The 24,752-nt window shown below is 48.0% G+C and overlaps 4 protein-coding genes across 5 annotated transcripts in view; 2 read left to right on the top strand and 2 right to left on the bottom strand.

The window, feature by feature from the left end:
* Nucleotides 1-1,320: 1,320 nt before the first annotated feature.
* Nucleotides 1,321-3,550, bottom strand: LOC307060671 (transmembrane protein 198-like; the record flags this gene model as incomplete). The annotated part of the gene is made up of 4 exons (XM_079715314.1): nucleotides 1,321-1,475; nucleotides 1,598-1,755; nucleotides 2,196-2,777; nucleotides 3,376-3,550. The coding sequence occupies 4 exons, from the start codon at nucleotides 3,548-3,550 to the stop codon at nucleotides 1,338-1,340; spliced, it is 1,053 nt and encodes a 350-aa protein (XP_079571440.1). The 3' UTR covers nucleotides 1,321-1,337.
* A 3,154-nt stretch (nucleotides 3,551-6,704) lies between these two features.
* On the top strand, nucleotides 6,705-11,797 carry DNAJC14 (DnaJ heat shock protein family (Hsp40) member C14; the record flags this gene model as incomplete). Of its 2 annotated transcripts, XM_079714850.1 has the most annotated exons (6): nucleotides 6,705-8,129; nucleotides 10,248-10,354; nucleotides 10,562-10,681; nucleotides 11,031-11,191; nucleotides 11,275-11,377; nucleotides 11,587-11,797. In XM_079714850.1, the coding sequence occupies 6 exons, from the start codon at nucleotides 6,720-6,722 to the stop codon at nucleotides 11,795-11,797; spliced, it is 2,112 nt and encodes a 703-aa protein (XP_079570976.1). The 2 variants fall into 2 exon arrangements, with proteins under 2 accessions (XP_079570976.1, XP_079570975.1); XM_079714849.1 differs by lacking the exon at nucleotides 10,562-10,681 and having other exon boundaries at nucleotides 6,720-8,129.
* A 975-nt stretch (nucleotides 11,798-12,772) lies between these two features.
* ORMDL2 (ORMDL sphingolipid biosynthesis regulator 2) lies at nucleotides 12,773-14,582 on the bottom strand. Its single transcript, XM_079714613.1, has 3 exons — nucleotides 14,408-14,582; nucleotides 14,085-14,236; nucleotides 12,773-13,261 (listed from the first exon to the last, which is right to left on the bottom strand). The coding sequence occupies exons 1-3, from the start codon at nucleotides 14,579-14,581 to the stop codon at nucleotides 13,126-13,128; spliced, it is 462 nt and encodes a 153-aa protein (XP_079570739.1). The 5' UTR covers nucleotide 14,582; the 3' UTR covers nucleotides 12,773-13,125.
* A 1,345-nt stretch (nucleotides 14,583-15,927) lies between these two features.
* SARNP (SAP domain containing ribonucleoprotein) overlaps nucleotides 15,928-24,752 on the top strand; it is a 52,414-nt gene continuing 43,589 nt past the window's right edge. Inside the window, exon 1 of the mRNA XM_079714180.1 lies at nucleotides 15,928-15,982. Within this exon, the coding sequence (XP_079570306.1) occupies nucleotides 15,947-15,982 (36 nt within the window). The 5' untranslated portion in view covers nucleotides 15,928-15,946. The remainder of the gene's footprint in view (nucleotides 15,983-24,752) is intronic.

Genomic DNA, 24,752 nt, shown 5'->3' with positions numbered 1-24,752 from the left:
AATCCTTGAGAATCACATGTACTTGCTTATGACTTTGGGCAAGTTAATTAACCTCATTAAGCCGTGGATTTCCCATCCACAAAATAAGGTTAATACCAATCCTGCAGGGTTGTTGCATTAAATGAAATACTATATGTGAAGTGCCTGGAGCATTTGTGCTTCATAAAGGTTAACTTCACGTTCATGAGAGAGCAGTGAACAACTCTTCCTCTGGCTGTGCATGTGCAGCTCCTACAGTAGTCCAGTCTGATAAAGGTACCGTCATCAGATCTTTAAGGGACAGAGGACTTGTCAGTATGGCTAACCCTTTGTTCTGGGGTGCAAAGAAAGAAAAGAGCAGCAACAGTAGAGGCTGGACTCCCTGATTCAACGTTCAATGCCATTTTATTCACATGCTCCCGTGTTCTTCCTCCCTCCCATCATAACCTTGCTTCCCCGGGGCAGGGACATATCTTCCTTCATGCTGTCTGGGGGACCAGGGTACAGACTTTGGGCAGGAGAATCAGGGGTAGTGGAGAGTTAGAATGGGTTAGTGGCTGGGACAATGTTCTGGTTAAGGAGATTAGTGTCACCTATAATGAGAGGCAGAGAAGGCACTTGTCTTCCACACAGCCCTGAAGACCAGGCTCCTTTGGGCAAAAGGGCAAGACTCTGGCATGGGGGCCAATGATCTCTCCTTGGAGCAAGAAGCCAGCTTTGGGGGAAGGTGGGTGCTGAGCCAGGCATTGCCCTGTGGTCCTCCCCACATTAAGAAGAAGGGAAAGGGAAGCACCATGGAGGACAGTACCCCCAACTGAGGTAGGAGAAGGGGGCTTGAGCCTACGGGGTCCAGAGGGAAAGGCTAACCAGGAACCCAACTGCCCCCCAATGAGGGACCTGGGGATTAGGGATCCTTGAGCTCCTCTGTTGCCCTTCTCCCCATCAAAAAGCTATCAAGTGCTTTAGGAGGCTTCCTGATTTTCTATAGGTCCTACAAAAACAAAACCCCTTATTTTACCATTGTGAGGCAAACTGAGATGGGTATATAGAAGGTTATTTGGGTAACAGTCCCCCTTGGTTTGGTTTGGAGGGAATTAGGGAGTCAGTTACTTTAGGGACCAGGGCACCTCTATTATTGGACAGAGGTAGGTACTCATATTTCCATTCCTCTCCCTTCCCCACAAGATTCTTCTCTATCTGTACCTAAAACATATCCCTACAGGGCTGCTCTGGGTTGGAGCACAGATTCCATCCCCAAGAGGTGGGGAAGTTTGTGTTGGATCCTGTGGGCCCAGGCCCTGCCCACCTAGTGTTCCCAGGCCCTTGCTAGGGGTGAGGGCATCAGTGGAGGTTTAGGCTCAGGTCCGGGTGGAACCAGAAGGTGTGGTGAGGGGTACAGTGGAACCACAGTCAGAATCCAGGTCCAGGACAGTGTGGGGAGCTGTGGCCTGGGTGCCTGGTCCCAGCTGGCGCTCTCGAAGGCTCTGGAGATAGCTCTGGAGGGGCACAGGGCAGAGAGGGCAGAAGAAAGGGCCTGGGTCAGAGCCCCCCTCCACCCTGAGCATCCCCATGTGCCCTCTCTCCCATGCCCCTGAGCACCCCCTACCCCTCCACTCACTGGAGCCAGACTGTCAGCAGGGCTCCGGGCGCTGGGGTGGAGCGGGCGCCGGTAGCTGCCCTCACAGAGCCCCACCCCAGGGGAGGTCCGGTGCCACTTAGCCTCTTGCTGACGGATCCGAAGGAGTTGGAGATGCCTTCGCTGGTGGCTCAAGACCACTGCTTGGGAGGGGGCAATACAGACTCAGGGAGGCCTCTTTAGACTCTGAAACCCACCCCCAAATACACTCATACTCTAGAGAAACCCATTCAGTCTCCCTGTTACCTCTCTCTCAAATCTCATTCGCCCTCCAGTTATTCTAAAGAAACTTTTCTTTGTAATCCTCCTACCCTTTCCTTCTGGACTTCCCTGACATCTTCCTTTCCTTCCATATCAGTCCCCAGTAACTCTTCCCTGCCCACCCCCGACAATGATTCTTCTCATTCTTACCCAGAACTTTGGCTCCTCCAACTCTGTCTTCAAAGCCCTGCCCCATTCACCTTAGACACCTCTGCCTTTTGCCTCAAGTGGATTTTCCCCCTTCCTCTCCTCAAGTCTGGGAACCAGGGACAAGAGAAGGCACAGGTTGGCTGCTTTCTGTACCATGGCAGTAACTCACCATTGGTGTGGCCTCCACGTTCCTCATCCATGAGCTTCCACTGGGCCAGGGCCCCAAGGGCCCCCAGGGCTGGCCAGGTCCCCAGCAAGACCCAGCTATACCAGCAGAGAGGAGGCAAGGCTGGAAGTGCCTGCAAGCGCTGGCCCAGCCGACTGCCCAGTGCCAGCCCCTCCAGGAAGTAGTCAGCACAGGCCACCAGCACCGCAGCACCCAGCAGGGCTGTGCCCAGAACTGTGAATGGACGTGGCCACCGAAGTGTGAGCAGGGCTCCCAGCAGTGCCAGCCCCACCAGCCCCCCGGCCGGCACCCAGGCTGAAGGTGGTTGGTAGATGGGCTCAGTGCCCAGCAGGACCCCGGCGCCCAGGGTTAGGCCTAGCAGGAGACCAGTCAGGAAGAGACCGACACTGCGAACCAGCATGGTGACTAGGCCGCAGAGGAGTCCGATGCCTAGCGCAATGCCCGCGCTCACCTCCAGGCTCAGCTGTGTCTCTAGCACACGCTCCTTGTGGCACAGCAGGAAGATCACCAGGGCTCCTGATAGCAGGCCGGAGAGAAACATCACTGCCTTGAAGCAGCGGTAGCCTGGGAAGGGAGGCAGGAGGCACTGAGAGGCAGAAAGAGGTCTCCAGGGATGGCTCTGATGAATCAGAAGGGAGAGGAATGGCTGACCAGAGGAGCAGAAGGCAGGAGCAGCACACACAGGGACCTCAAGGCAAAGGGCAGAAAGGGATCATCTAGGGAGGGTAGGGACTTTTCAGGAACTGAGAGGGGATGGGAGAGCAAATCAGGAGGTAAGACGGTAAGACGGATGCATTGAGGGGAAAAAGTACAGAAACAAGGTTTCGTCCTTCCAGGCATGGTAGACGGGAAGAAATCGGCACAGGCTGGTTCAGATTATTGGGGAAGGGTGAAGAAGCCTTAAGCATAGAGGGTAATTTGGGAATGGAATCCTGAGGTAGGAGGCAAGGGGAGGGCAAATGATAGGTGCCAGGGCTCAGAGCTGGAGGGTGTGGGCATGGGGGATGAAAAAGAGCTGGCAAGAGCAGATCAGCCACACTGAAGGTAGGCATCCCCTGACAGAGGAGGAGAGGTGGCTCAGGAGCAAAGGAGAAAGTTGGCATCATCCTTGAGGGTGACAGTCTCGGGCAGCTGCCCCCCAGAACCCTGGCCCTGCCCTCACCGAAGCAGCAGTAGATGATTCCAAAGCAGCAGCAAAGAGCACACACCAGGGCGGGTGCCAATTCAGGACTGTCCTGGGGTTCCAAGACACATCTTGGGTCTGGAGGCTCTGGGAGTTGTTGATTAAAGGGCCTGGGGTCAGAGGTCATGGCCAGGGGCAGCAAGGCTTCCTCCATGGCCGAAGAGAAGGTGGTCACAGAGAGGGAGGTCAGTGTCAGCTCCTCTCATCCATCCATGAATGTCTTGAGGGGGCTGGGAAACCTGCAAGGGGGTAGGGGGCAGGAACTCAGGTGCCCATGAATCTTGAGGACTCTGTACCTCTATTTCTTTTAAAGAAAGGCCAATTTCAGGACGGAGTTTAGCCCTGCTGGGGTAACTGAAGAAACCTACAGGACCAGGTTAAGGGGAGCCAGCTGTCTCTTTATCACCCTCTGAAACAAGGACATTAAGTAGAACTTCAAATCTTATAAAGGTAATGAGTCTTTGTCCCCTGGCTTTTCAGGGTTGGGTGGGAGCAGTAGGAAGTCCTCGGTCTGTGGAGGGAGGGGCCCAGGGGTACTAGTGAGACTGGAGGCTAAAGACTCAGCAGCTTGTTCCAGCCGAAAAGAAAGCTTGCCCCATCTGCAGCTGGGACTCAAAATTATCACACTGGACTGGGAAGAATGGACTTAATAGAGGGAGGAGAAGGAGAAGGAAGGGGAGAGAATGAATCATGGTGGGGGTCTCCCGACAGTTGCCCCAACCCAAGAGAAGGAAGAGGGGGAAAAATCAGACACCAAGAGTTTGGGACAAAGAATCAAGTAGAGACAGAAAGCCACACTTTATCAGGGTTTTGAAGCCTTGGCTTCAGGTGGAGGAGTTACTGGGGGAAGGGGCGTTCAGCCACAGTCCAACTCCCACGATCCCTCACGGACTAAGCAGGCACCTTGCCCACAGACAACATCTCACATCCTGGTAGTATTTTGCTCCTCCCCTCAGGACACCGGTGGGACTTTTCCTACCTCTCCCTTTCCCCTGGGGTGCCAGGGCTGCCAGTGGGATATGATCTCAGTTCCTGAAAGGAGGACACCAAGGAGGGGCTGGCAGTGGGGGCACTATGGGAGTGGGGTAGGGTGGGTGCAGGCACTTCCCTTCAGCTGTCTTCTTTTGGACATCAAGGTCTTAACAAGCAGGAGAGTTGGCTTGGGCAATCCCTGGGGTTTCTCTCCTCAATCCGCTTGGAAGTCTGGGGACTCTAAACAAGGAGAGGTTGGGGAGGGGGTGTTAACTACTCACCACCCTGTCAGGGCTGAGGAGAGGAGGGGGTAGATGTGCTTCCCTAGACCCCCAGCTGCATCCCTGCCCGGAGTCCTAGGCGTTCACGCGGCTGTCGGGCGTGGGTACCCGCAGGGCCACTCTGTTCGTTGCCCCCTAAACTCTTGCAAGTCGTAGCCCAAGCCCCGTGAGCTAAAAGCAACCAGCTTGGGGGCGGGGGGGTGGGGTGGAGGAAGGGGACAGGGTGGGGGGCGTGACATCACGGGGCGGGACCCTCCAACTCTCTTCCTTGTGTGTGGGGGGACCCAGTTTGCCTACGGCTCTAGGCTGGGATCAGAGACCCCCTTCCATAGCAGGGAACGGTCTTGGGGGAACCACAAGAGGTTTGGGGAAAGGTCTCTGAATATACTTAGGCGCTGACTCAACAACTAGAAGCTTTCAAAACCCCTATTGGTGTCCCAGCGCCCCCCTACTCCGGCTTGGTTTCTTCCACTTCCCAGAGAATTGGAGTATTGTCTTCTGGAGAACTTGGTGGTCGGGATCGGGGACCCCGGGAAGGTGCTCTTACTGGTCTGGGGGCGCCGACGAGGGGTTCATGGGTAGAAAAGCTTGCGGAGCAAAGACGGGGTCTGGAAGGGGGACTAACGGAGAGGCGTGTGCAGAGGAGGGGACCGACAGAGAGGGTACCCAAGCCGGGTCTGAGTGGGGGCGGGGGCGCTTGTCAACGTCGACCGAACAGCTTGGTATGCAAACGAGATGCAAAGCAGCATGCAGATGAGTGCAGTGTTTTTGGGCACTCCTCTCGGGTCCTAAGCCCAGTGGAGCCACGCTCTCAGTCCTCCGGTCCCGGTTCGTGACGGGGACTGAGAGCTGCACCCAGAGGCGCGGATCCGGGCCGTGGGAGCTACAGTTATACGGGGCAGTTCGCCAGCTGGGTCAGGCGCGGTGGCGGGGGGGGGTGGCGAGGGTTGGTGGGAAGAAAGGGGCAGCGTAGGAGGGCCAGGGCGGGGCCAGGCCCGGGGCGTCCTCCCCTCCGCTCCACCCCCGCATGATACAAAAGGGCCTCTGTCCTCATTACAGCAAGGCATCAGTGCGGTGGCTCCCCTACGCTCCCTGGTTTTGACTGCAAGGGAAAAAGACTGGCTCGGTGGCTTTCCTCTATCTCCCGGTCTCGGCACAAGCCCAAGAATACAGCCAGAGGAACTTGAGAATCTGCCCCCAGTCCGCAGGCACTGCTGCAGCGCCCACTTGCTTCGCTTCCTGTGGCGCAACCTTCGGGGATCCCACTTCAGCACGCGGAGGGCGGCAGCAGAGAGCCCTTTAAGGGGCGGGGCCAGTGCTTCCTCAGGACCGCCCCCACTGGTTCGACTCCGCGCTTGCAGCACTGGCTCCCGCCTCCGCCAACCGCTTTTACTTTTCCTTCCCGTGTCTTCCCCGGTGACCCTGGAAGTGGAAGTAGCCCCAGGTCGGCGGCCGCGGCGGGGACGGAAGGGGAGTGAACGGGAGGCGGAGCCGGGGGAGCTGCTCTCGTAGCTCCCCCTGGCCTTCGGCCCAGCTGCTCGAGGGGGAGGAGTTACCGCCGCTCTTCGGTACGTTACCTTGGTCCCCTCTACCCAGCCCGAGGGTTCGCGGTTGTCTCTGTCAGGGGCAACCACAAGCTCCGCCCCCAGATTTTCCTTAAGGACCGCACGGTCCCCACCCTTTTCTGGCTGTCTGCGGCCCCCTTTCCGGTCGTCTTTCCCTTTTTCCCAAGAGTGACCCCAGGACCACACCCTTTGTGGTACCTCTTTTTTTCCCTGATTCAGCATTATAGCTTTCTGGGGAAAGGAAAAAATAAGGGGATTTGGAGGAGGAGGGAGGGAGCAGGGTTGTCGTTAATGTAGTATTGGCTTTATTGCTGGGGTAATGAATGCCCAAAAGAACTCGGGGAAACAAGGGAGGTGGGTCCGTTAAATATATCTCCCCAATTTAAGATTATGTAACCTCTCTCTTGGTCCTATCCTTGATCATCCCCACCTTGATACCTTTGTTACAGGCAACAGAACTTACCATGATGGCTGTGACCTAAAATCCTCAGGAAGCCCTGGGGTCATGGCCCAGAAGCACCCCGGAGAAGGAGGGTTGTGTGGAGCCCACCACAGTGGTGGTGCCTCCCTCAGGACTTTAGGACCCTCTGTGGACCCTGAAATACTTTCATTCTCAGGACTCAGGGACTCAGCTGGGCCTGCTCCTAATGGTACCCGCTGCCTCACAGAGCACTCTAGTCCTAAGTACACACAGCCCCCAAATCCAGCCCACTGGTCAGATCCAAGCCATGGCCCTCCAAGGGGTCCAGGACCCCCTAGGGATGGAGAGGACCCTGATCAGAGTGAGGCATCTTCAGAAGAGTCAGGAGTGGACCAGGAACTCTCAAGAGAGAATGAGGCTGGGTACCAGGAGGATGGGAACCCTTCTTTTCTTTCCATTCCACCTGCTTGTAACTGCCAGGGAACCCCTGGAATCCCTGAAAGGCCTTACTCTGAGGGAGGAGATAGCTCTTCTAGCAACTTTTGCCACCACTGTACCTCTCCAGCTTTGGGGGAAGATGAAGAGTTGGAAGAGGAATATGATGAGGAGGAACCTCTTAAGTTTCCCAGTGATTTTTCACGTGTGCCCAGTGGAAAGAAACCTGCACCCCGGAGACAACGGCACCGCGTTCCAGCCAAGGAGGATACTCGGGAGGGTGGACGCAGAGATCCCAGATCCCCTGGTCGACATCGGCTGGGTCGGAAACGGAGTCAGGCGGATAAGCGCAGAGGACTGGGATTGTGGGGAGCAGAGGAACTGTGTCAGCTTGGACAGGCGGGCTTCTGGTGGCTGATCGAACTGCTGGTGTTAGTGGGGGAGTACGTGGAAACTTGTGGCCATCTCATCTATGCATGCAGGCAGCTGAAAGGCAGTGATCTGGACCTTTTTTGGGTCTGGGTGGGAGTCTGGGCAGGGCGGCTGGGGGGCAGGGCCCAGGTGATGTTCCAGTTTCTGAGCCAAGGGTTTTGCTATGGGGCAGGGCTGTTCACCCGTTTTCTTAGGCTACTGGGTGCTTTGCTGCTCCTGGCTCTGGCCCTTTTGTTGGGCTGTCTACAGTTGGGCTGGCGGTTTCTGGTAGGACTGAGTGACCGGTTAGGCTGGAGGGGTAAAGCCACCTGGCTCTTCTCTTGGCTAGCTTCTCCCACCTGGCAGCGGTGCCTGATTCTGCTGAGAGAGAGCAGGCCGTGGCAGCAGCTGGTAAGAATAGTTCAGTGGGGTTGGCTGGAGTTGCCCTGGGTTAAGCAGAGGACCAGTAGGCAGGGGAATGCACCTGTAGCTAGTGGTCGCTACTGCCAGCCCGAAGAGGAGGTGGCTCGACTGTTGACCATGGCTGGGGTTCCTGAGGATGAGCTAAACCCTTTTCATGTGTTGGGGGTTGAAGCCACAGCATCAGATGTTGAACTGAAGAAGGCCTATAGGCAGCTGGCAGTGATGGTGAGTACCCTTCCGCTCTGTTTCCAGTTCTTTGTTCCCATATTTTATTTTCTATTACAATTTTTGGGAGAGTGGAATAAAGGGAAGGCAGAGTAGAAAGTCATCTTGAAGATGAAGAGCATCTTTAATTCTTAGGAAAGAGTCATAAAGACTTTCCCCCCCTTTACTATGGGATCTGACTTTCCCTTAAAGTTTTTTATCATGAGATTCTTTTTCTTAATGAAAATCAATGAACCTGGTGTATTAGACAGTGTTGGACTCACTCACCCTGGAATATCCAGGTGAAATCCCTCTGAGTAGGGTGGAGAAGAGACCTAGTCAGAAAGCCTGGCAGTTCTCTCCTAAACAAATGAGGGTTTCTTGAATACAGGGAAATCCAACTGTCTGTCCCAGTGAGGCAAAAGTGGACTAGTGTGGGAACATTCAGGGAGTACATGTGAGTGATTATTCTAGGACCAGGTGAGAGAAAACAGCTGTTTCAAGACCAACAACCCAGAGTGGGAAAGGGAAGGAGAATGGGACATAAATCTTGGAGAGGCATGTACATACATTTTCATGTCATACATGAAAATATGGTTGCTTTTACTGGTAAGGGGGTATAGGTGGGAGTTGTGACTTATCATGCTCGAGGAAAATGGTTTAATACAAGCATGCAATCAAATTGCTTTTAGAAGTAGCTATTCAGATGCTATTTTTAGATATGCTATTTCTATACAAGTAAAGCTATTATGAATATAAGTAATGTGTGTAAATTGCATTGGAGGCCTATTTGAGTGTATGGAACTTGACTGGTAAAATATCACAGTGTGTAAATTATCTCAATGGTTGCATGACACTAAAGGGGAATGAGCAACCAAAGTTTCCATTAACCATTCAAGGCACAATAAAGTACCAGGCCTTTAACTTACCAGATGACTAAATTATCAATAGTTTGGTGGGAAATGTATGCCCCTTAGTGGATGGCCTGGGATATTCTGAGACTGGGGAACAGTGTTCACACTCAAATTGTTACTAATGGTAGAGCTCTTTTCTCACCTTCATGTCTTTTAGCAGACATCCTCTCTTGGGGAGTATCATTCAAAAATTCTCATTTTCAACTTACTTTCTTGAAGTAGAGCTATATGTAGTAAAGTTCCCTGATCCTCAGTAGACCTGCCCTACTATCTAGAGTTCTCCCTCTTGTTCTGGGCCAGAGTATCTGTGGGCTTTTTTGGCCATGCTACACGGCATATGGCATCTTAGTTCCCCGACCAGCGATTGAACCCGCACCCCTTGTGTTGGAAGCGCAGTCTTAACCACTGGACCACCAGGCAAGTCCCTGTGAGCTTCTTTTATACAACCTCTCACTGCCTTTATTAGGCCCTAAATTGACCATTACCCACATTCTATAAGTTTGGGAATGTGAGAGATTTAATAGCATTCTGTTTATTTGGCCTCAGTCAAGAGACTAGCTTTATCTCTGTTTTCGGGGTATGTGGATGGGAACAATCAGGAAGCTGTAGAAAGTGAGGATATTATTTGTCTTGGAGAAAAGGCTGAAAAGTGGATAAAAAGCCTGTGAGGATCGTGGTATGTTATCAATATTTCACTCCTGGGACAGAAAGGCAAACTACTGTAGGAAGTTTTGAGTAGATATGAGAATTTCCTAGTTAGAAAATAGAGTTTGAGTATGTTGGAACTCTTAACTTTATGACTGACAATAAAGCTAAAATATGAGGGTTTAGTATGTGTGTGCCAGGTAGGCACACACATACTAAACCAACCATCCCTGCTTGCCTGGGATTGAAAGGTTTCCTGAGACATGAAATTTCAGTGCTAAAACTGAGACAACCCCAGGCACACTGGGATGGCAGATCGCCATAGTGCCAGATTCTGTGCCATATGCTTCATGTGTATTCTCATTTAATACTCCCAACAATCCATGATAGATAAAATATTCTACGTCATACAGCTAATAAGTGACAGAGCTGGGACTTAAACCCAGATCTGTCTGCAGAGCCACAGCAGTTAACCATTAAGCTATATTGAGTCTTCAAGAGGGTGGTGAAGGAGAACACTTTGATATGAGGTTATTTTGACCCAAAATGGGGATATGTGATGAAATCTGTGTTTTGGTAGGTTCATCCTGACAAAAATAATCATCCCCGGGCTGAGGAGGCCTTCAAGGTTTTGCGGGCAGCTTGGGACATTGTCAGCAACCCTGAAAGACGGAAGGAATATGAGATGTAAGTTGGAGCTAGGAAATTGTCAGGTGGGGTAAATGAATAATCTTCAATAGCAGAGATCATTGGACTTGTGGATGGAGGCTCTCTGAGGCAGAGAGAACTGAGGTGGCTTGTCTAGCTGGCCAGGAGCCTCAAGAAGCCAATAGATCTGTCTCCCTTTGTCCCTCACTCAATACCCTCTGACTTACAAAGCCTTTTTTCTCTCAGGAAGCGAATGGCAGAGAATGAGCTGAGCCGGTCAGTGAATGAGTTTCTGTCCAAGCTGCAGGACGACCTCAAAGAAGCAATGAATACTATGATGTGCAGCCGATGCCAGGGAAAGCATAGGTATGATTTAAATAGGACAGGAGTGGGACAGCCACAGTTTAGGGATTGGGTAGCTAAAAACCTTCCTTGTATTGTCGGTAGTTGTGGGATCCAGATGGTAAGTAACAAGACCCTGAGGTTTCTACTTTTGCCATATTGTTAAGAGATTGAGGATTTGAATTAGCAAGAAAAGATAATAGTTCTAGCTTTAAGATAGAAGGTTGAGGGCAGGGTGTACATAGGCATTTGTAACAACTGAGTCAGTAACCATATTTGTCAGTAATGATGAGATGTCAGTAATGGAGACTACAGCAATGCTCTAGGTAAGCTTGATAGATTATTAAGGAACTGTCCTTTTGTTGGATTGCAGGAGGTTTGAAATGGATCGGGAACCTAAGAGTGCCAGATACTGTGCTGAGTGTAATAGGCTGCATCCTGCTGAGGAAGGAGACTTTTGGGCAGAGTCAAGCATGTTGGGCCTCAAGATCACCTACTTTGCGCTGATGGATGGAAAGGTGTATGACATCACAGGTATACTTCTGTCCTCTGGAAGTATGGGCTCATATATCCAGCCCATCTGTGATATTTTGGCTAATTATCTCTCATGCTTGCAGAGTGGGCTGGATGCCAGCGTGTGGGAATCTCCCCAGATACCCACAGAGTCCCCTATCACATCTCATTTGGTTCACGGATGGCAGGCACCAGTGGGCGGCAGAGGTAGGTGGTATTCCTCTCAATAATCTATCCACTATTCTAGTTCTGAACATGGTTTCATGACATGCTGTTTAGGACATGTAGGTGTCTCACCCTATAAGAAGTTTGGGAACTGACTCAGTATATCTTTAAAATAGGTATAAATAGGTAACATAGGTAACCATTTGACTCCAATATCTCTTGCTTCATCATGTCTTCTGTTTTCCTGTCAGGGCTACCCCAGATGCCCCTCCTGCTGACCTTCAGGATTTCTTGAGCCGGATCTTTCAAGTACCCCCAGGCCAGATGTCCAACGGGAACTTCTTTGCAGCTCCTCAGCCGGGCCCTGGGGCCACTGCAGCCTCCAAGCCCAACAGCACAGTACCCAGGGGAGAAGCCAAACCCAAGCGGCGGAAGAAAGTGAGGAGGCCTTTCCAACGTTGACACCCCCTCTCTTTCCTCAAATCAATGTCAGGGAGTCAAAAGGGCTGTGTACAGCACAGGATGGAGTTTGATTTGTTTATTTTTAAATATTTAAAAAAGGGAAAATTTTAAGCTCAAATTGTTCACTCAGTACTTATAGGAAGCCCTGGAACCACTCTCCCTCCTCCACCAGCACCCAGGAACTGAATCTTGTCTTCTGACAATACCAAAGAAATAGGGGGTGGCTAGAACAAAGAACCTAGGGCCTGGACCTGGGCTGGACGATATCTCCCATAGTAGTGTGGGAACTGGGTAATTCCCTGGGGTCTGTATGCCTTTGTCTTGTCTTTTGCTTCTACAGCAGATGACACTTTCCTCCCTCTTTTTAAACGTGTCTGTATTATTTCTTGACCCATTTCAGGAGGGAGCCCCCTCCTTTGCCCCAGTATACTAGTAAAAAGAACGAGAAAGCATGTAACCCTAATTATAGGAGATACATAGAGTTCAGAGAGTGGGAACTCTCACCTTGTGGGTAATCACCCAACTTCGTGCTTGTTGCTGCAGGGATGGCCAAAACTAATAATTTTTAAAAAACAGATTCATGCTCTCTGCCCTTGGGTGAGGGGGAAGGATAGAGGGGCTCCTGGCAGCCCCCTTATGATCCAAGGGTTTGTATTTTTTTAAGTTTGTTCATATTTGTATGTATATATCTATTTAAAGCCAGGGGATTATCTTTCTATAAATACATAACTGGCAACCTGTATCTTCCCTCTCTTCTTTGCCCATATAGCTGGAGCCCTTTTTTCTTCATTTGAGAATCTTCTCCCTCCTAAGTGTTAGCTGAGAGTGAAGGGCACCTCCTACTGGACCAAGGGAGAGGGGACAAAAGAACCTTAGAGAAATTTTGTAGTTCTGTAAGTCATTATTGCATCTTTCTTCCCCAGCCTCATGAAGACACCTCCCTACCCTTCCTGCTGACCAAACTGTAGCCATATCTGAAAATAATTATCTTTATTATAAGGAAAATACACAGTAAAACAGAGCTGGATGGAAGGTGGTGGAAGTGGATGATATGGAAAAACTTAATCAACCAAAAAGCTGCCCAAACATGGCTTCCTGCTGTGGAGAGTGATTTGCCCCTTACCTCACCTGTCTTTCCTCAGTCAAAGAAACCTGCTGCTAGCAGGGCTGGGCCCAGGGAACCCCATTTTCCAATGAAAATTTGGGAAAGTTTGAGTTTCCACTGGGAGTTTGGGAAACATAGTTCTCAGGCTTTCAAGACACAGAAGACAGTATAGAAAAAGGAGGGATGTTACAGCCCTTTGTTCCAACGTCCCCAGCCCCATCCCTCAGTATTTGTTGATGCCAAAGAGACGGACCCCATGGAATTGGGGCAACTTGGGCAGCAGTACACTAAGCAGTGAGGCTGTGTTGATGAGGAAATGAGCAGCATCATACTTGGTGTAGAAGCTGGCCAGGAGGTAGCTGGGGAGAGAAGAAATAGGTTGAGTGAAGTTGGCCTTCCCTATCCATATTCAGGCCTTTCCAGCAACTTTCTCTTCTATTTTAAATGACCAGTTTTACTGCATGCAGTTCTAGGATATCTGAAAATATTCCAGCTATATTAACAGTATTTACTTTGGGGTTGGGGAGATAATCGGATAGCACCTTTAACTAGAGATTTATAAATTAGTTTGTGGGTTTTTTTTTTTTTTTGCGGTACGCAGGCCTCTCACTGCTGTGGCCTCTCCCGCTGCGGAGCACAGGCTCCGGATGCGCAGGCCCAGCGGCCATGGCCCACGGGCCCAGCCGCTCCGCAGCATGTGGGATCCTCCCGGACCAGGGCACGAACCCGTGTCCCCTGCATCGGCAGGCGGACTCCCAACCACTGCGCCACCAGGGAAGCCCTGTGTTTTTTTTTTTATTGTTAATGACAGGTGGCAAATGACAGCTGAAGCAGTTTCAGCCTGCATGACTGTTAGAATCCTTTTTGCTTCCACTTCTCACAGTTCTTACAGATTCACATCAGTTCTGCCTTTATTTATTCACTTTTTGGAAGTGTAAAATAATTTCTTTTACTTGGTGTTTTATCTTTTCTCAGTCCCATCTCCCATTCCCCTACCACCAAGGAGGCAGCAAGTAATGCTTGATTACTGCCTTCTGCTTTTTACTGTTCTCTCTAGATTTAGACCTAGTATATCATATCTTCACAGGGTCTAAGTGAGTAGAAGTCTGCTTTTGTAAAGATTCCCTGTGGACCTTTGTACCTGGCTTTTGAAGCATCTCCCGTATCTCCCCCTGGACTCACAGTACAATGGGAGAGATGCTGAGGAATTTTCGGGAAGAGGTAAATTGGAGCCCGTAGTCCATCTGTTCCCAGTGTGTCAGTAGCCGAGCCTTTCCTTGGTCAGGGGTCTCAAAGGGTGTCCCTTTCACTGTATGTAGAAAGACATACATAGCCTGGGAGGAGGGAAGGGGGCAGTGTGAGGGGGGCAGGAAGCAGTCCTTCAGCTCAAGAAGTATGCTAAGATCCCAAAAGGAAGACAGAAATCCCCAAATAATTGGTGATTTTATTTTGTTTTGGGTTGGGAAAAGCCTGGAGTGGGTAAAAGGTTATGGTTTAGTGCTCACCAAGTTATGGATGACGTTGGTCAGGGTCCAGACAACAGGAATGCTGAAGAAGGGGATGCTGAGTAGGACCACATGCAGCAGTCCTACCAAGATGATGTAGGCCAGCCAGATGCCCCGGCTATTCATCACTCGAGTGTTGGGGTTCACTTCGCTGTGTGCCACCCCCACATTCATCCTACCACAGCGGGGGATCAGGCAGGAGTCCAGCTTAATTTCCTCTCAACCCCTCTTTGAGTTCTTCGAAGTTGTCCCCTGAATAGCCCAAATCCCCCGGACTCTATTGGGAATGAGAGAACTTCCCCATCATGCACAAAGGAAAAACTGAAGACTTGGGGAGGAAAAAAAACTTAGAAGGCAAGAAGAGTCCTCTCTACATCTTAGAGACATATTATGGTAATCTTTCTTCTGATCTGACAGTTCAACTGTAACTTGAAGGAGTAAGAATAGGCTTGGCGCGCTTCAAGGAGCAAGGGAAACAGAAGTATGTCACTTTACCTTCCTGAGGAAGTTAATAAGGAACCATGAAGACATTAGGTACACCCAAAACTCCATAAGAGGGTCATGGGAAACAATCAAGGAACCACTAAGGAAGGTTGAGGGGGTAAAGCTACCTTTTCTAATCTATTCTAACCCCACCTTTTCCTCTGGGGCTTGCCCCTCCTGTGTCATCTCCTTGGCATGTAAGCAGGCAGCATCCTAATTCTTCCTCTCAAGCGTGGGGTGCTGCAAGAATGTGCCCAGGGCTTTTGCACTGAACTAGGAAGGGACGTGAGCTGAGCGTCTCGAGAGATGGAGCCCTAGTCCCGACTCCAGGGCGGCTCTGATCGTCGGAACTTGGCCGTTTTAAAATCGTGCTCGCCCTCAAGTTGATGACGCCTGGTTAGGAAGCAGCTCTGGCCCGCCCTCTACCTAAAATTCCCTAAGCCCTAGTGCTGAATCCGCCCCTTGCTCCCCCAGGCTCCCTCTCCTTCCTTCGTCGGCTCCCCTCAGGGCTGTCGTCTTCGCTCCTCTCTCGGTCTGTCGTTCGCCGCCGCTCCACCCCCCACCCCCCACCTTTCACTTCCCACCATTTTTCCTCAGTACCGCTTCCCAGTCTCCCGTAACCCTACCTGCCAGCTTCGGAAACCCGTCCCGCTTGGGGCGCAGCACTCGCTTCTACACCTGCGGTCTCCGGGAAGCAGCAGCCCCGGCCCATCTGCGCTCTCCCTATTGGTGAAGCGGAGTCAGCGTCGCCACCACCCATTGGCTGGCGGTCTGCCACCGGGCACAATTGGTCACCATTTCCGTCCTTCGGAAGGTGCCGAACCCGCCCTTCTCCAGGTCCCAGCTTTTGAGAGAGGTGGGGAAAGCCGCCTGGAGGAGTGAGGGCGACTCCAGCTATTGACTAATGGAAAGAGTTGATGGTAGGAGGCGGGAGTAAAAGCCACAGCGATTGGCCGGCCGTGGCTGTCGGCGCCGAGGCGGGAGCTCCCGGAGGCGGAGGCGGAGGCGGAGGCGGAGGCAGCGGGTGGGGGCCTGGCGGAGTGAAGGGGTAACAAGATGGCGGCTGAAATGGTGGAGCTCCATAAGCTGAAGGTACCGTGAGCGGGGGAGGGCCGGGTCGGACTTTTCCGGAGACTGAATTCTGCCGGCTGGTTTGCGCCTTTTCCTTGCAGGCTCTTCCACTTCGTTTTCCGGCTCCCGCCGTAGTTCTGTTCTTTTGTGCCTCCTTTCTTCCCCACTACGCCTTCCCTAATTTCCCATTTCTCCTCACGGTTTTACTGTATCTTTACTTGTTATTCGGCTCCTTCCTCCACTGTGGTGTCGTCCGCCACTTTCCCATCGGGTTGTGTAAGTGCCTTCAACCTGTTCTGCTCTCTTTTCCTTTCTCGTCAGGCTGCATTACGTCAGTGGTCCCCTCCTCTTGGACCCGTGCCGGGCCCGGGACCCCTTTTTCTTCCCTGGGTTAATGCTTTCCAGTCTCTTGTCCAAAGCTGAGATTCACGGTAGCAGATGATGGCAGCTTCGTGTATTTCTGTCTGTCTAGGTCTCAAACTTGATCTAGAAAATGCTTCCCCTCCCTTTTTCTAGGTGGGGTGACGCCCCCGGGGTAAACTTGGAAACCTGAGGAGAGCCCTCCGAAGATGGGCCTCCCCTTAGAGGCCTGAGGTTTAGGAGACCTTAAGAGGCAGTGAAGGCACAGATACCCTAGATTGAAAAGTTTTTCGAGTTCTCTCAACGCTGTTCTCCGCCCGCCAGCCTTCCCCCAACCCTGCCCTCCACCACCCAAGAGACAAGTCACTCAGGGCTGTAATATTTTGGGAAAACGTTTCCAAGGTTAGGGTTACCTCTGTCCCATTTCGTATCGCGGACGGACCCTGCATCTCTTGGTCTCACCACTGGGTGACACTCAATCACAGAAGCCGGTTTAAGTTGTGTCTTGGGAATCTTAATAAATGTTTCGTGTTTAGGTTATTATTTTCCTGGAAGAAAAGAGTGGTTTCTTTTAGGATGAATTAAGAGGATATCTCGATTAGTTGTACATTTGTGGTTTCACAAGTAGTTTTCCCATCACATGTTTCGGTCATGTTTTGGTCACGTCCCGGGAACCTTTGACAAACCAGGCTGATTTAGCCCAAGCTGAAAACTGATCCTTTAAAGTTTGATGAGCTTTTTTAAAAAAATAAAAAAGTATAAGGAGAGTAAGGGCAGAGAGAGGTACTTGTAATCACTTATTAGTTGACACGAATTAGACTTTCTGTGAAAGTTGCTAGGTTTCTTGCTCTTGGATTCTAAGCTGTACTAGTGGGGTTTTGTGTTATCCTGGAGTTACTGTTAACTTGGTGGTGCTGAAATGTGTAGATTGTATCAGTGGTCTACTAATAGAATGACAGGTAGAAAAAGTTGAGCAACTACCTCCATTTATATGTATGCTTACTTGTATAAATTATGTAGTACTATAGTGTTATGTCTGTTATAAAGTATACACAGAAAAGGAATTTTTGAATGAATGGGATAAAAAGGAAATATGAATAGAAGATCTAATACTTTCTTCCTATTAGTTCCAAAATTTATATTTATTTATTTATTGCTGCATTGGGTCTTCGTTGCTTCGTGGGGGCTTTCTCTAGTTGTGGCGAGCGGGAGCTACTCTTCGTTGTGGTGCGCAGGCTTCTTATTGCGGTGGCTTTTCTTGTTGTGGAGCACGGGCTCTAGGTGCGCAAGCTTCAGTAGTTGCAGCACGTGGGTTCAGTAGTTGTGGCGCACAGGCTTAGTTGCTCTGTGGCATGTGGGATCTTCCCGGGCCAGGGATCAAACCCGTGTCCCCTGCACTGGCAGGCGGACTCTGAACCACTGTGTCACCAAGGAAGTCCCCTTATTAGTTCCATTTTTGAAACCCCTAGAGTAAGTCACCAGCCTTATGAGTTGCCTTTATGGATTTTATGTTGGTTTATGGAGTTCCACCTTACATAAAAATCTGTATTTGTCAGTTCTATATTAAATTTGATTTTGGGGCTTCCCTGGTGGCGCAGTGGTTAAGAATCCGCCTGCCAATGCAGGGGACACGGATTCGAACCCTGGCCTGGGAAGATCCCACGTGCTGCGGAGCAACTAAGCCCGTTCGTCATAACTACTGAGCCTGCGCTCTAGAGCCTGCGTGCCACAACTGCTGAAGCCCACACACCTAGAGCCCATGCTCCGCAATAAGAGAAGCCACTGCAACGAGAAGCCTGCACACCGCAGCGAAGAGTAGCCCCCACTCACTGCAACCAGAGAAAGCCCGCGCACAGCAACGAAGACCCAACGCAGCCAAAAATAAAAATAAATAAAATAAAAATGTATTTAAAAAAAAATCTGCCTGCCAGTGCAGGGGACATGGGTTCGATCCCTGGTCCGGGAAGATTCCACATGCTGTGGAGCCACTAAGCCCATGTGCCACAACTACTGAGCCTGCACCACAACTACTGAGCCTGTGCTCTAGAGCCCACGAGCCAGAACTACTGAGCCCGTGTGCTACAACTACTGAGGCCCGCGTGCCTAGAGCCCATGCTCCGCAACAAGAGAAGCCACCACAATGAGAAGCCTGGTCACCGCAACGAAGAGTAGCCTCCGCCCGCTGCAACCAGTGAAAGCCTGTATGCAGCAACAAAGACGCAACGCAGCCAAAATAAAAATTAATTAATCTTAAAAAAAGAAAGAAAAGAAAAGGTATATTTAAAAAAAAGAAAAAAATTCCATTTTGATTGGATAATGTCCTCTGACCTGATTTCAGGTAGTCTTGGAGAACATGAGGCAGTCCTGACAGCCTAAAAAGGGTTCACTCTTTTAATCATATTTGCTTGTCTTTGCTTTTTCTCTAGAGCACTTCTTAACCTTTTGGAGGTCACAGATATCTTTGAAACTCTGATGAAAGATATGGACCCTTTCCCCAGAAAAAGGCATGTACACATACTTTGCATGCGATTTGAGGGGCTTCATCAAATTACCTTGTAGCCCTGAGGAGCTCCTGGACCTCTGGTTAAGAGCCCATGCCTTTGATTCTGACTTCCAGGATGGCTAATGTTTGGTTCCAATGTTGCTCTTGATGGTGTGATCCTGACTTTTGGGTTGACCTAGGGTTTATCTTTTTAAAAAAAAACTTTCCATTTTTATAAAGGGAATTCGGGGCTTTAGCATGGGGTCTCAGAGGAAAGGAACAGGCTTTGAAGTAGGAAGGAAAAATATTATCTGTCTGAATTGATATGTAAATCCACATCAACTGAAAATTTCTGAAGATTTTGTAGAAATGGAGTCATTCCAACACAGTTGGAAAGAGAGACTGAATTGTGGGTGAAAATGCTCTGAACTGTAATAGTACCAGATTTCCAGTCAGTGTGAGAAAAGGGACTACAGAGGAGAGAACAAGAAGGGTGTACTAGTTTCAGAGTGCTGCGAACAGTGAGACATTGTAATATTAAAGCACAAAGTGCATATATGTTGGTGTTTGAAGATAGTTTGGAAAGGAAAGTAGGTGAACTGTGCGACTGGAGGTATATTGGAGTGATACTGAAAAGGGCTTCTAAGTTGTGTAAGGTGTTCGGTTTTTGTCGTGTAGGCAGAAAGTAGGGAACCTTTGGAGATTGGAAAGGAGAGCTGATGTGATCAGTTTGTGTTTTTTGTTTTGTTTTGTTTTGTTTTCTTCTTTGCTGCATGGCTTGCGGGATCCTAGATCCCCCACCAGGGATCGAACCCTGGGCCCTCGGCAGTGAAAGTGTGGAGTCCTAACCACTGGACTTATAGGGAATTCCCAGTTTGTGTTCTTTTGGCAGTAAGAAGGATGGGGTTTGGAGAGGAAGAAATGTCACCAGCTAGATTTTTATTACAGTAGTCACTTGCGTGCTTAAAATCCTTTAATTATATCCCTGCCAATCTCTCCAGCTTAGTTTCTCACACTCCAGCTACAGTGGCTTTATTTTATTTCTCAGAATGGCTATTCATTAATTGCTAACATTTACATAGCATTTACTATGTGGCAAACACTGGTCAAATCTGTTTGTATACATTAATTGATTTAATTCTCATGATAATCCTAAGGCAGTAAGGTAAGTGCCTGTGTTGTCCCCATTTAAAACTGAGGAAAAACGGAAGCTCAGAGAGGTTGGATAACTTGCCCTAGGTTGCTCAGGTAATAAGTGGTGGCTCGAATCCAGGCAGTCTGTCTCCACAATTCCTGTCCTTAATCACTGTGCACAACTGCCTTTCTTTACCTTAGTGCTCAGAACATTTACACATGCTTTTGGCTGCAGTGCCCTTGCCATCCCCATCCCCCATACCTTTGTCTAATTAACTGTTAGTTGCCCTTTAGATATCAGTCAAACATCATTTAACCAAGGAACCCTTAGGTAGGATGGGTTCCATCTATCCACACACAAGGTCAGACCACTTTTTAAACGCTTTTATAGGACCCTGTACTTCTTTTTTTTATATCAGTTAAACATTATGTATATGATCACTGATTGCCTTGTTTCCCTACTAGATCGTAAGCTCCATGTGGGCAAGAACTCTTTCTGTTTTGCTTATGATTATTTTCCTGTATCTAAGATAATGCTTGACACACAGTGGATACTCAGTAACTATTTGTCAAGTGAATAAACTTACTAAGACCTGAAATAAGGTAGTGGCTTTTAGAGTAAGAATGAATTTGAAAGAAATTTGGAATATAGAATTACAAGCATTTATAGATCATTTAGATGTGGGAGGAATGAAAGATGACTCCCAAGTAGTGATACCTTTAGTCTAAGTTGGGAGGAGGAGGAGAAGCCAGTTTTTTGTAGGAGAGAAGATGAGTTCAGTTTTGGACATAAATGTCTTTGAGATATTCACTTGGAGATATCTAGTAGTCATTTGGAAATGTGGGTCTCCTGCTTAAGAGCTGAGAGTTGTCTCCAAAGAAGACACACAGATGGCCAAGAGGCACATGAAAAGCTGCTCAACATCACTAATTATTAGAGAAATGCAAATCAAAACTACAATGAGGTATCACCTCACACCGGTTAGAATGGGCATCATCAGAAAATCTACAAACAACAAATGCTGGAGAGGGTGTGGAGAGAAAGGAACCCCCTTACACTGTTGGTGGGAATGTAAATTGATACAGCCACTACGGAGAACAGTATGGACGTTCCTTAAAAAACTAAAAATAGAATTACCATATGACCCAGCAATCCCACTACTGGGGATATACCCAGAGAAAACCATAATTCAAAAAGACACATGCACCCCAATGTTCATTGCAGCGCTATTTACAATAGCCAGGTCATGGAAGCAACCTAAATGCCCATCAACAGATGAATGGATAAAGAAGATATGGTACATATCTACAGTGGAATATTACTCCGCCATCAAAAGGAACAAAATTGGGTCATTTGTAGAGATGTGGATGGACCTAGAGACTGTCATACAGAGTGAAGTAAGTCAGAAAGAGAAAAATATTGTATATTAATGCATATATGTGGAATCTAGAAAAATGGTACAGATGAACTGGTTTGCAAGGCAGAAATAGAGACACAGATGTAGAGAACAAATGTATGAACACCAAAGGGGGAAGTGGGGGTGGGCCTGATAGTGGTGGGATGAATTGGGAGATTGGGATTGACATATATACACTAATATGTATAAAATAGATAACTAATAAGAACCTGCTTTATAAAAAATAATAAAAAATAAATATTTTTTCAAAAAGAGCTGAGTGCTGATAATAAAGGTTTGGGACTTATTCAAAAATATTTATGAATTGCGTACCATGTGCCAGCTACCATAGGCACTGGAGATACAGCAGTGAACAAAGCAGACAAAATTCTTGCTTTCATGGAGCCTATATATATATATGTGTGTGTGTGTGTGTGTGTGTGTGTGTGTGTAAATATATATATGTGTGTATATATATATATTTGGAGCTTATATTTTATTAGGGAAAGGTACAATAAATAAGTAAAATTTATAGTATGTCAAATAGTGATTTGTAGAGAAAAATAGGAAGAGAGAGTACAGTGGGAAGAGAAGGGTATTATAATTTTAAATAGGATGACTAGGGGGAAGGCCTCATTGAAAAGGTGTTGTTTAAGCAAAGACTTGAAGGAGGTGAAAGAGTGAGCCTTGTGCAGAGTATTATAAGAGGACCTTAGAGGTGATCATTAGGACTCTGGCTTTTACCCTTAATGAGATAGGAAACCAATGGAGAATTTTTGAATAGAGGAATGACATGTTCTGACTTAAACTGTCAAAGATCACTCTACCTTGTTGAGAATAAACTATAGTGAGGTTCAAGGGCTGAAGAGTTTTTACAATGATCTGTATGAAAGAAAGACTAGAGGGATTAGATTCTGGATATATTTTGAAGGTAGAGCTGACAGGATTTGCCAATAATTGGATTCTGGGAAGTGAAAAAGCCTTTTGTACAAGTGAAAGGATGAGAAGGCCAAAGTCTCCTTAGTGAATGTCTTAGTGAATATCTGTATTTACAGGGTTGGGTGGAGGAAGAGCTAGCAAAGAGGCTGAGGAGGTGAGGTAAGAGGAAAATGGTAAGAGAGATAGAGTGTGCACATGAAAGCAGTCCTTCATCTTGGTATTTAAAATTGGGCTTGGGACTTCCCTGGTGGCGCAGTGGATAAGGCTCCACGCTCCCAATGCAGGGAGCCTGGGTTCGATCCCTGGTCACGGAACTGGGTCCCACGTGTATGCTGCAACTAAGAGTTCGCATGCCGCAACTAAGGAGCCTGCCTGCTGCAACTAAGACCCGGCACAACCAAAATAAGTAAATAATAAATAAATATTAAAAACAAACAAACAAACATAAAATTGGGCCTAAGTCAGATCTGAGCTGGCATGTTGGCTCCACTATTTTCTAGCTGGGTGATTTTTTTAGCAAATTATTGAGTCTCTTTGAGCCTCAATTTCCTAATTTATGAAATGCAGTCATAATACCAACCACATAGATGTTTTGAGAATTAAATGAGGAAATGATGTTCAAAGAACTTAGGCTTTTGCCTGGCATGTATTAATACTTGAAATTTGAGTTCCTATCTTATGAAATGTTTAAATGGGGTAAAATGCCTCTGTCTTCAAAGGTTTACAAACTAGATTGAGAGTTAACAGATGAAAATGATTTGAATCAAAATTCAAGATTAGTAAATTAGAAATCACAGGGTGATGAATGATTAATGTCAAATGTATTATGTGGTCAGTTGATCAGTCCTTTCTCTGCTGTTTGGATAGGTAGCATGAAAAATGCCTTATTAATACTGAGAAATGGGATTTTTAGATTGATATTGAAAATTTAATTTTTGAATAGGTAATTCATACTCAACCTCATAATGTTAAAGGTATAAAAGGGTACATGGTAAAAAGTTTCCCTCCTACATGTGTCCTCAACAAACTTCTTCGCAGATTCAACTAGTGTTAACTTACCTGTTTCTTGTCCAGGCATCTTGTGTATACACATATGAGTGGTGTGTGTGGGCATGTTATTTTTTACATTAATGTTAGTATCATATATACAATGTTCTGTAACTTGGCGTTTTTAAGTAGCCTTATTGAGATACAATTCACATACCATACAATTCACTCAGTATACCTTGCTTTTTAAATATTGAGTTGGCCAAAATGTTCCTTCGGTTTTTAAGTAAAAATAAAAGACACATTTTTCATTTTCACCAAGAACTTTATTGAACAATGTATTCACCGTTTTGTTCCACTACCTTCTGCCATTTTTCAGGCAAGTCCATAATTCCATCTTCCCCAAACTTTTTCTCCTGTTGCGGAGCACAGGCTCCGGACACGCAGGCTCAGCGGCCATGGCTCACGGGCCCAGCCGCTCCACGGCATGTGGGATCTTCCTGGACCGGGGCACGAACCCGTGTCCCCTGCATCGGCAGGCGGACTCTCAACCACTGCGCCACCAGGGGAGCCCTTCCCAAAACTTTTTATCTTTTTGAGCAAAGAACTGTTCCAGGTGCCTTTTACAGTCTTCCAGGGAATTGAAATTTTTTCCATTAAGAGATTTTGTAAAGACCAAAATAAATAAAAATCCGAAGGTGCAATGTCTGGTGAATAAAGTGGATGAATCACAGCTTCCCGGCCAAGCTGTAACAGTTTTTGCCTGGTCATCAAAGAAGCACATGGTCTTGCATTATCCTGATGGAAGATTATGCGTTTTCTATTGACTAATTCTGGACGCTTTTCGTCGAGTGCTGCTTTCAGTTCGGGAGCAGTACTTGTTGGAATTAATCGTTTGGTTTTCCAGAGGAGCTCATAATAGAGGACACCCTTCCAATCCCACCATATACACACCATCACCTTCTTTGGATGAAGACCAGCCTTTGGTGTGGTTGGTGGTGGTTCATTTCGCTTGCTCCACAATCTCTTCCATTCCACATTATTGTACAGTATCCACTTTTCATTGCGTGTCACAATTTGTTTTAAAAACGAAACATTTACGTTTAAGTAGAAAATCACATGCAGAAATAAGGTCAAGAAGGTTTTTTCCTGCTTAAGTTATGTGGAACCCAAACATCGAAGCGATTAACGTAACCAAGCTGGTGCAAATGTTTTTCAACTCTTGATTTGGATATTTTGAGTATGCCGGCTATCTCCTGCATGGTATAATGTTGATTGTTCTCAGTTAATGTCTTGATTTGATCACTATCAACTTCATCTGGTCTGCCCGACCATGGAGCATCGTCCAGCAAGAAATCTCCAGCACGAAACTTTGCAAACCACTTTTGACACGTTCGATCAGTCACAGCACCTTTTCCATACGCTGCATAAATCTTTCTTTGCGTTTCAGTTGCGTTTTTACCTTTCTTGAAATAATAAAGCATAATATGCC

Source organism: Hyperoodon ampullatus (assembly GCF_949752795.1).
Source record: "Hyperoodon ampullatus genome assembly, chromosome: 11".
Taxonomy (NCBI): Eukaryota; Metazoa; Chordata; class Mammalia; order Artiodactyla; family Ziphiidae; genus Hyperoodon; species Hyperoodon ampullatus.
This window is presented reverse-complemented; position numbering and strand designations above follow the sequence as displayed.

Excerpts from the sequence above, each read along its gene's own strand:
- ORMDL2 (XM_079714613.1), bottom strand. The coding sequence starts at position 14,581 with ATGAATGTGGGGGTGGCACACAGCGAAGTGAACCCCAACACTCGAGTG. Across the intron at positions 14,237-14,407 it reads CCAACGTCATCCATAACTTG|GCTATGTATGTCTTTCTACA; the intron begins GTGAGCACTAAA and ends CCCTCCTCCCAG. Across the intron at positions 13,262-14,084 it reads AGCATCTCTCCCATTGTACT|CTACCTCCTGGCCAGCTTCT; the intron begins GTGAGTCCAGGG and ends TTCTCTCCCCAG.